This window comes from Erinaceus europaeus, chromosome 4 (assembly GCF_950295315.1).
Source record: "Erinaceus europaeus chromosome 4, mEriEur2.1, whole genome shotgun sequence".
In the NCBI taxonomy this organism is placed as follows: Eukaryota; Metazoa; Chordata; class Mammalia; order Eulipotyphla; family Erinaceidae; genus Erinaceus; species Erinaceus europaeus.
This window is the reverse complement of record NC_080165.1, coordinates 85,783,549-85,793,647: the sequence shown is the minus strand read 5'-3', so window position 1 is coordinate 85,793,647 and position 10,099 is coordinate 85,783,549. Positions and strand designations below refer to the sequence as shown.

Genomic DNA, 10,099 nt, shown 5'->3' with positions numbered 1-10,099 from the left:
AAACCACAGCTGAGCAGTGCTCTGGAGATTTAAGTATACCCTTTTTACTTAAAAAATAGAGAAGTCAATAAAGATGCTAGATCAATTAAAATAGCTGACAGACACAAACTATTTTGTTCCTTGAGGTTTAAAGGAGTTTTAAAATGATGAAAAAAGTAACTGTTATGCTTATCTATTGAAAAAATTAGTAAGATGGTAGTAATATTAAACATGAGCCCCTTTAAAATCAATTCTATATTGGTTATCAAATTACATTAATTGTTTAATTATTTAATTTGGAAGACCCTATAGTAAGTGCTTTAGTGATCATGAAGACAAGCAAAAGGGTTTGTCCAGAATGAGCTTAAAATTTAGTGATGCTGGGAGCCAGGCGGTGGTGCAGCAGGTTAAGTGAACATGGCAGAAAGCACATGGACAGGCATAAGGATCCTGGTTCTGGCTCCCCACCTGCAGGGGGTTCGATTCTCAGGCGGTGAAGCAGGTCGGCAGGTGTCTGTCTTTCTCGTCCCCTCTGTCTTCCCCTCCTCTGTCAATTTCTGTCTGTCCTATCCAACAACAACAGCAACAGTAACAACAATAATAACCACAACAATGATAAACAAGGGCAACAAAAGGGGAAAAAAATCTAGTGATGCTAATATTCTTAACTAGCCACCTATATATTCACAAATGTTTTGAAATACTGTACAGAACTGTTGTGTAGGTATAATTTTCTGAGTAGTAAATTCATGAAGTTCTGCCAGTAGTTCATACTCCCCAAAAATTGTTGACCTGTGTAGAAGAGAAATATAACTAGAGAAGAAATTATATAGGAATTATAGAATGCAGTGGGGGAGGGGCATGACCCAGGTGGCACAAGTAAAGGCTCAATAGGTTGGAGGAAGGGAACTCTTGACTACTGAAGGATAGGTAGGACTCTAACAGGAGGGAGAGGCTAGGGCTCCTGAAGTGGTGAGATCGTCATAGAGACATAAAGTAGGAATGTGCGGAATCCCCTTTGGGGAAGAGCTTGTAGTTCAGAGAATAAGCTAGAAGGTAGGCATAGGTAGAAAGCCATAAAATCTTGGAGCCATACTTGGTAAAACCTTCACGTGTTTATTAAATGATTAAAATGGAACGTTTAGGGGCCTAGTGGCAGTTTGCAGTGTATATATAGTGCACAAGCTACCATGTTTGAGGATGCAAGCTCATATCCCCAGTTCCTACGTGTGTGTGTGTGTGTGCGTGTGCGTGTGCGTGTGTGTGTGTGTGTGTGTGTGTGTGTATGGGCAATTCATGAGCAGTTAAAGGTGTCTCTCCTCTCACCCTCCAAAGAAAAAAAGAAAGAGAAAAAGAAAGCAAGAAAGGGAAAAAGAAAGCAAGAAGAGAAAAGGCTGCTAAAGAGGAGTCCTGCAAGCACCAATCACCAGCTATAAACCTGGTAGCAAAATCCAAACTTTCAGGTTGGGGAAATAGCATAATGGTTGTGCTAGAGAGAGAGAGAGAGAGAGAGAGAAAGTATATCTTTTATAATACCATCAAGTGCTCCTGTTTTACTGTTTTTGTTTCTTTTATTTTGTTGTAGCTGGGGATTCACAATTCTGACTTTTTGTTTTTTTTGCCTCAAGGGTTATTGCTGGGGCTTGGTGCCTGCACAACAAATCCACTGTTCCTGGAGGCTATTTTTTCTCCCCATTTTGTTGTCTTTGCCCTTGTTGTTATTTCTGTTGTTGTTGGATAGGACAGAGAGAAATCAAGAGAGGAGGAGAAGACAGAGAGGGGAAGAGAAAGACACCTGCAAACCTACTTCACTGCCTGTGAAGTGACCCCCCTGCAGGTGGAGAGCCAGGTAGAACCAGGGTCCTTGAGCTTCGCACCATGTGCGCTTAACCCGCTGCACCACTGCCTGGCTGCCACTGACTTTTTATATATAGAGAAAAAGACGCCATAATACTGAAGTTTTGCTTAGTACTCTGCTATCAATAGTGTGGTTTCCTGGGGGTTCCAACCTGGTATGCCTGACAAAGCAGGTGTCCTCCTAAATGAGCTGTCTCCTTAACCTCAAGGGTTCCTATATATAACCGTGTCTTAGTTGTTACTAACATAACGTTTTTATATTTGCTGTAAACTTTTAAAAAAAGCTGCTCAAAAAATACTCAATAGACATCAGTGGAAATAGTGCAGGGAAAGGAGCACCGTTATTTAAATATAAATGTAGGGACATTTAAGACTAGATTGAGGATAAAGTCAAGAAACGTTACACAAAACAGGTAAAGCTCAGAGAGGCTATCTTGTACTTAAAATGCTGATTGCAACAGATGTTTTCCTCAAACAAGACAAGGATTTGTGCACATTAGACAGGGATTGCAGAGAGCTGCATTCTTGTAGTAAGAAGCATGGATGAAAAATGATCTTGGTACCTAATCAGTGCCATGCATAGGTTGGATCATGCTGAATAGATGTTTTGAAGCTTGATATTGTTTCAGAATATGTGCATTTCTAAGAATGAACATTTACTTTTTTTTTAACCTTCTAGGACTAGCTTCTACAGCCACTTTTGTGAGCAGGCTACGCCCTCTAGAGGTCATAAATGAAGTTTCATTTCAGCTGTGGAAACCTCTAGGATTCGCATTCCCATCACTATTGTGGCTCTGAAGCCCCCTTCCACAAGTCTTGTCTTCTGGGACCCACATTCTCCTCAGAGTCCTTTGACTTCTTTGACCCTATGCCCCACCCCACCCCCACCCCAGTCTTATCACTTCCAATGCCTGTGTGCGTGCATTTGTTTACTTAGTACAGAACATTCAGCTCCCTTACTGGGTGCGTGCTCACTATGCTCTCGCATTTGTGCGGATAAGGTGGGAGAGAACTGACAATCTGTTCGTGTGGGGACTTGTCAGTTAATAGAAAAACGATTTATTGTACGTTTGGAAGATCTTTTTCTCGTCTGTAAGACGGGGGGGTTGGGGTAGAGGATACGATCTACCTGCTAGTGTCTCTGACATAGGAAAAAGGAGTAGTGGGCAGGATGCAAGAAAATGCCAGCTTTCTGGATTTAAGTGTCACACTGTCTTTAAATTTTGGAATCTGTTAGTGTCCGCAGACTAAGTTATGCTGGCGCACTCATCGGAGTGTAGAAATTTTTGCCCCGTGCACTCGAGCTCCAGTTTCAACAACCAAAAGCGACAGACTCCACATATAGGAGGGGTGTCTTAAAATTCGGAAACAACAGTACTTAGGTTAAAAAAAAAAAAAAAAATCAAACGGGCAAAGAGAAGGAAATAGCCTGTTTTCAGTTACGCCTACTGAGCATGCTCGAGACCTGTGATAGGCGGGTGGAGCCTGGGGGTGGGCCTTTGGGGCTAGTCACTTCCGCTTCCGGCGTGAAATGAAATCTCCCGCCATTGGGGAAAGGCTGCTCTCAGCTATTGAACTTGTCCACTTTTGGTGGAGCTTCAAATAGAAGTTCCCGCGGATTTAGGACTGCCAGTGAGGTTTCTTTGCTGGCGTTGGTAGCAGCGTAAGTATTGATTTGAGTGTTGGGTGTTGGTTGGTTGGGGAGGAGACGGCAGTGAGTCGGGAAGAGGCTGGTAGGGGGGAAGATGGGGTTGGAAATGTTTTAAAGAAATTTGTAGGGCTGGGGAGATAGTATAATGGTTATGCAAAAGACTTGCATGCCTGAAGCTCACAAAAGTCCCAGGTTCAATCCCCAGCACCATTCTCAGCTGGCGTTTAGCAGTGCTCTGTAGCTTTCTGTATTTTTCTGTCTTTAAAAATAAATAAATAAAAAATATAAAAAAGAAACTTGTAGATTTTTGTAAGAAACCTACACGAAGTTCTGAAAGATGAGATTCAAGACAGTTTTTCTGTTTACCAGGGTTAAAAGGTAGTAACTGCTTTCTTTTTTTCTTTCTTAATTTCTTTATTGGGGAATTAATGTTTTACATTCGACAGTAAATACAATAGTTTCTAAGTGACCGCTTTCATTAAATCTCTGCCTGACCTAAAACTTTTCTCTGAGATCAGGATTGCAGCCTTTATAAAAACCTCATCTTGAACTCTTGGAACTGTAGAGACAACGTAGCGGTGGTACACAGACCTGTAGTGAGCAGGCCACATCACCTGAATTTAATCTTGGTGGGAGTTACTGACCACACCTGCACATACTTAGCACCCTATCTCTGTCCCGCCCCTTTCCAAAATGTTTACAGGTGTGTTGTAGAAAACCTATCTGGAGACATCACTCAGAAGTAACCACTGCTAGCATTCAGTCAGTACCTTTCAGCTACAGGTTCGTTTTTGTTTTGTGTGTGTGTATGGAATTATTTTGTTGTTTCTTCGGCTTCACGACTTTATTCTACATCATGTGAATCTTTTATAGGTTACAAGATGCAGTTTTCTGGTGGAAAGCGGAGGAAACTGAAGTTGGCAGGTGACCTGAGGAATTCTTGCTACCCACACAGTCTTCAGTTTTATTTGAAGCCTCCTTCTGAAAATATATCTTTGATGGAGTTTGAAACCTTGGCTGTTGATAGACTTAAATGTGAGTGATATTGGAATTAGGATCTACATATTCTTTTTTTTAACTATTTTTTTTAAAGATTTTATTTATTAATGAGGAAGATAGGAGGGGAGAGAAAGAACCAGACATCACTCTGGCACATGTGCTGCTGGGGATCAAACTCAGGACCTCATGCTTGAGAATCGAAAGCTTTATCACTGCGCCACCTCCCGGACTACAGCACATATTCTTTTTTTTTTTTTTAAGTATTTATTTATTCCCGTTTGTTGCCCTTATTATTTTATTGTCGTCGTCGTTGGATAGGACAGAGAGAAATGGAGAGAGGAGGGGAAGACAAGAGAGGGTTAGAGAAAGACACCTGTAGACCTTCTTCACCGCCTGTGAAGCGAATTCCCTGTAGGTGGGGAGCTGGGGGCTCGAATCCGGATCCTTACGTAGGCTGTGCTCCACTGCGCTACCGCCTGACTCCCAGATTTACATACTCTTGAACACTTCATATTCTTAGGGAAGCGCTGAAGATGGCTTTCTTTATGCTGCACATAGTGAGGATATGTTACAGATGGTTTGCTGTTCGTTTGTTTACTGTTCAGTGCATATTTGATTTTTGAAGCGAAGAACAATTTTTACCTTCAAGCTGTGCTTGTATGTGTTTTTACTTTGATCAGAGTATCATTCAACACTGGTTACTAGTGATTCTGGAGGTTGAACTGGGGCCATTTGCATCAAGTCTTAAATACTACTAATGCACGGTCTCCCCCAGGGGATCCCCCCTCCCCCTCTGCTTGCAACAGGTTAAACTCAGGGCTTTAAATATACAAAGTATCTGCTCTGCCAGTGACAGCCCCAGCCCCTGAAGCTGATATATATATATGTGTGTGTGTGTGTGTTTTTTCCCCAGGGAAAGTTTGACAACTTTTATTAAGCAAATACATTATAGATTATTTTTGCAGTATTATATAATGATTGAGAGTTACTTAGTAAAGATTCATATAAAACATTTATAGAAACCATTATGCAGATTTTACAGTCAAGAGCACAGATATACAGTATGTTTTATCCCAGTTGGTCTTTATTCCTGCTTAATAGACCAAATGTATATAATTAAAAGATAAATATACAAAGCCTTCCCATATATATATATATATATATATATATAGGCTTTGAGGTATGAGAATGTCATATCTGATAGAACAGTGAAAAGTTCAGGTTGCATGAAAAAGTATGAATAACCCAAGGGTCTTTTGTGTTAAGCTAGTTGTATAATCTTGGGTGTAAGAATGTAACTGTACCAGGAGCATGTTTATCCTCTGTGTGGGTGAAAGAAAAAGATGAGTTAGCAATGAAATGAAACTGAAATAATAGCACGGTCTTGACAGTTTGTTTCAGAACATTCTTGTTGGGAACTCTGAAGGAGAGGTGAGATGCTGTTATAATAATTTTTTAGAGGAATAGTGTGAGAAGTTCTAGTACAGAAAATGAGGTGCTTAGTACCAATTTGTTGGATGAAAGAATAAAGATAAAGGACTTAAATTTTAACTTTAATGATATGGTGGATAGAAATTCTGGTTGTATAAAACAACAAGGACAACAAAAGGGAATAAATAAATAAATAAATAAATATAAAAAAAATTCTGGTTGTGGATGGGTGATGAAGAGCAGAATTGAAGGGATAATAGTTGGTTTTGAATGCCTTAATAACGAAGTACCTCTGGGACCCTGAGTTTACATTCAAGAGACATTTTAGAAGTTTTTCATTCTTGAATTAAAAAAAAAAATGCTTGTTGGATGAATTGCACAGAGGAAGGAGCTGTAGGAACAGGGTGTATAAATATTGAAGATGGTTCGTTTATATGACCATTGAGTCCTTTTCTTCACCATTGAGTTTGTTGAGCTTCATCAGGAAAGGAATGGCTGTCTTTCTGTTTAATTTATGCTAAGTAAATGAAAAATAAACAAAACTGACAGTCCAACTGACAGCTACAGTTAAAGGATGAAAACCAAGAAATGTTTAATCTTTTTTTTTTTGCATTGACAACTCTGTTTCTTAATAACAATGACTTAGCATAGCAGTGATGACCCATCATGCCTTCTTTTCTCTTGTTCGATAATCCCTGCTATTAGAATTTGCTGTGGGGATTTATAGACTTTTGCAGATGGATGGAGATTATTCTCTTATAAGCATAGACTATATAGTGTACTTATAAAAAGTAAAACTGTTATAACTTGACATCTTTTCAATATAATTATGGAGTTGTTTTTCATAGATTTTTGTCTCATTTAGTTAAAAAGTTATCTTGTATTTATTTTCTTTTTAACTTTTTTTTTTTAAAGTGCTGAAAGCAGTTGAAAATCTTGGTGTAAGTTATGTGAAAGGAACAGAGCAATACCAGACAAAACTGGAGGCTGAGATTCGAAAGCTCAAGTTTTCCTATAGAGTAAGTAAATAAGAGGGGTTTGTATGTATTCATTTGCTTGATATAAAGTGAGAAAAGTCCTGAATTATGTATAGAACTTATATGACAACTAATACAGTATAAAATTTCTGATGGTAACTAGGTTCTCCTAGAGGTGATTGCCATGTACTAAGATGATTGTAATATAGACTCGAAGCATTTGTTACCTCTTAAGTTCTCAAGGTTTGTGTTTGTTTTTCATTATTTTGTACTTGGATAAGGATTCCTTGGGTGGGTAAATATTCAGTAAAGGTTAGAGTCTATGAATTTTTAATATTCCAAATTCTCAGTATATGTATATTTTTTTCCAGAGGTTCTCTCAGCATTTTGGGATTATATTGCAGAATGTAGCTGTAATTTATTTATAATCTAGGTTTGCCAGGTAATTGAAAGTTGATGTAAGAAGTATGGATGAAGTAGAGACTATCATGGGTGTAGGTGGAATAAAGAGGAAAATTAAGAGGATAAGTGACAGAGTTAAAATAGAGGAATTCAGACTTAAAGATTTTGTTGAGATTTGTTCAGTTCTTAGTTTTACCTGACTGTTGACTGAAGTATAGCATATAAAATGATATGTAAGTATATAAGGTAATGATATGAAATGATATGTATGCTGGAAAGCATACAAAATTTGTGTTTTTAAAACTTTCGTATCACCACTGGCTTATGCTGACTCAGTATATCTTTATACCTCTTACCATTTCAGTGCATTTACTTTATGTATTGTTATTTTTAAGGAAAATTTAGAAGATGAATATGAACCAAGAAGGAGGGATCATATTTCTCATTTTATTTTGCGCCTAGCATATTGTCAATCGTGAGTATACATTTTATTCAGATTGTTAAATTTGATATATTGAGTTATAAGTGGGGAGGTACATAGAAAACTGGCATGTATTATAATGAACAAAGGAAAACTCAGACTAAACATCAGAAACCAGTGGTTCATGGAGTGAATACTGATGCAGTAAATTGTTTGCAATAAACTGTGTACTCCTTCCCCCCCAAAAATGAAAAAACATTTCCATTTGCAAATCTTGTGTGTTGAAATACATCAATTTATAGGAAAAATCCTCCTTTTGGAATTTAAATATGGAAGGGCTTTCATTAGAAGAATTTTTTTATTAGCAAGTTTTTATTTTCTATTGTAATTTATTTCTAGATCTCACAGAGTTAGTCACAGTTATGTCAACTTGCAGGGATCTTTATAATTGATTTTATATTGATTTACAATATTAGAAGACTTTAGTATATTATCATACTCACAAACACGTACATATGGCTCACATACCCACAACCATAGTTCCAGTTCCACTGCACTACAGACTCTTCTACTTATTCCCCCACCTCCCTTCTCATCCTATTCATTGATTTTCAGAGTCGAGGAAATTTTGATGGTATTTTTTCTTGCAGGGTAAAGGTGATTTTAAGAAGTTTTGTAGCAAATATATACTTGAATTTGGCATAGGTGTTTAGGAATTAAACTATCCGGGCTAGTTCCAATTAGACCAGATATTTAAAAAATCATTTTATTTATTAATTTATTAGTGATTTAATAATGATTGACAAGATTGTGGGCTAGGAGGGGTACAATTCCACTCAATTCCCACCACTGGAGTTCCATGTCCCATCCCCTCCATTAGAAGGTTCCCTATTCTGGTAGTATGGCGCAAAAGATCTTTATGGGCTGCAGAAGGTAGAAGGTCTGGCTTCTTTAATTGCTTCTTCTGGACATGGGTGTTGACAGGTTGATCCATATCCCCAACCTATTTCCATCTTTTTCTGGTGGAGTAGGGCTCTTCTGGACATGGGTGTTGACAGGTTGATTCATACCCCTAGCCTATTTCCATCTTTTCCCAGTGCAGTAGGGCTCTGGGGAGGTAGTGTTCTTTTTTTTTTTTTTTTTTTAAATATTTATTTTATTTTATTTATTCCCTTTTGTTGCCCTTGTTGTTTTATTGTTGTAGTTATTATTGTTGTTGTCATTGTTGGATAGGACAGAAAGAAATGGAGAGAGGAGGGGAAGACAGAGAGGAGGAGAGAAAGATAGACACCTGCAGACCTGCTTCACTGCCTGTGAAGCGACTCCCCTGCAGGTGGGAAGCCGGGGTTCGAAGGGAGGTAGTGTTCTATGACACATTGGTGAGGTCATCTGTCCAGGAAAGTAAGGTTTTTTTTATTATTTATTTTTTTCTTTATTGGGGGGGTTAATGGTTTACAGTCAACTCTAAAGTACAGTAGTTTGAACATGTGTAACATTTCTCAGTTTTCTACATAATTCAACCCTTTCTAGGTCCTTCTCTGCCATCATGTTCCAGGACCTGAACCCTCCCCCCCACCTCAGAGTCTTTACTTTGGTGCAATACACCAAACCCAGTTCAAGTTCTGCTTTGTGTTTTCTTACTTTTCAGTTTTTCTCTCTCTCTTAAATTATTATTAGTGCTTTAAACTGATAGACAAGATTATGGGATAAGAGGGGCACAATTCACACAACTCTCACCACCAGCATGCCATATCCCATACCCTTCCCTGGAAGCTTCCTCATTTTTTATCCCTGTGGGAGTATGGAGCAAAAATCTTCATGGGGTGCAGAAGGTGGGGGATGTGGCTTCTGTAATTGCTTCTCAGGTGGACATGGGTGTTGACAGGTCGATCCATACGCCCAGCCTGTTTCCATCTTTTCCTAGTGGAGTAGGGCTCTGGGAAGGTGGGGTTTCAGTACACATTAGTGAGGTGTCTGCCCAGGAAAGTCAGGTATGTATGTATATATGTATTTACCTGAGCACTGCTCAGCTCTGGCTTATGAACCTGGGACTTTGGAGCTTTAGGCATGAGAGTCTCTTTGCATAACCATTATGCTATCTACTCCCCTCCCCGCCCCCCCCCCCCCCCCGGTTTTCTTGAATTTAATAATCAATGAACCTTCTACAATCATTAAACTTTTCATTGTTGCTTATTCTGTTATTTCCACTCCAGGGAAGATCTTAGACGTTGGTTCATTCAACAAGAAATGGATCTCCTTCGATTTCGATTTAATATTTTACCTAAGGACAAAATTCAAAATTTCTTAAAGGATAGTCATTTGCACTTTGAGGCTGTAAGTATACTTTTGTTTTACATGTGTGTGTGTGTGTGTATATGTATT

At 38.6% G+C, this 10,099-nt stretch overlaps 1 protein-coding gene across 2 annotated transcripts in view; it reads left to right on the top strand.

Annotated features, from left to right (window-relative positions):
* Window positions 1–3,367: 3,367 nt before the first annotated feature.
* PRIM2 (DNA primase subunit 2) overlaps window positions 3,368–10,099 on the top strand; it is a 292,554-nt gene continuing 285,822 nt past the window's right edge. For both annotated transcript variants that reach the window (XR_009549512.1, XM_007536606.3), the window contains exons 1-5: window positions 3,368–3,499; window positions 4,361–4,522; window positions 6,833–6,936; window positions 7,692–7,771; window positions 9,931–10,051. Coding sequence is in view for 1 of the 2 variants with exons in the window: in XM_007536606.3 (XP_007536668.2) it covers window positions 4,369–4,522; window positions 6,833–6,936; window positions 7,692–7,771; window positions 9,931–10,051 (459 nt within the window). In the remaining variant the exon portion in view is untranslated. The remainder of the gene's footprint in view (window positions 3,500–4,360; window positions 4,523–6,832; window positions 6,937–7,691; window positions 7,772–9,930; window positions 10,052–10,099) is intronic.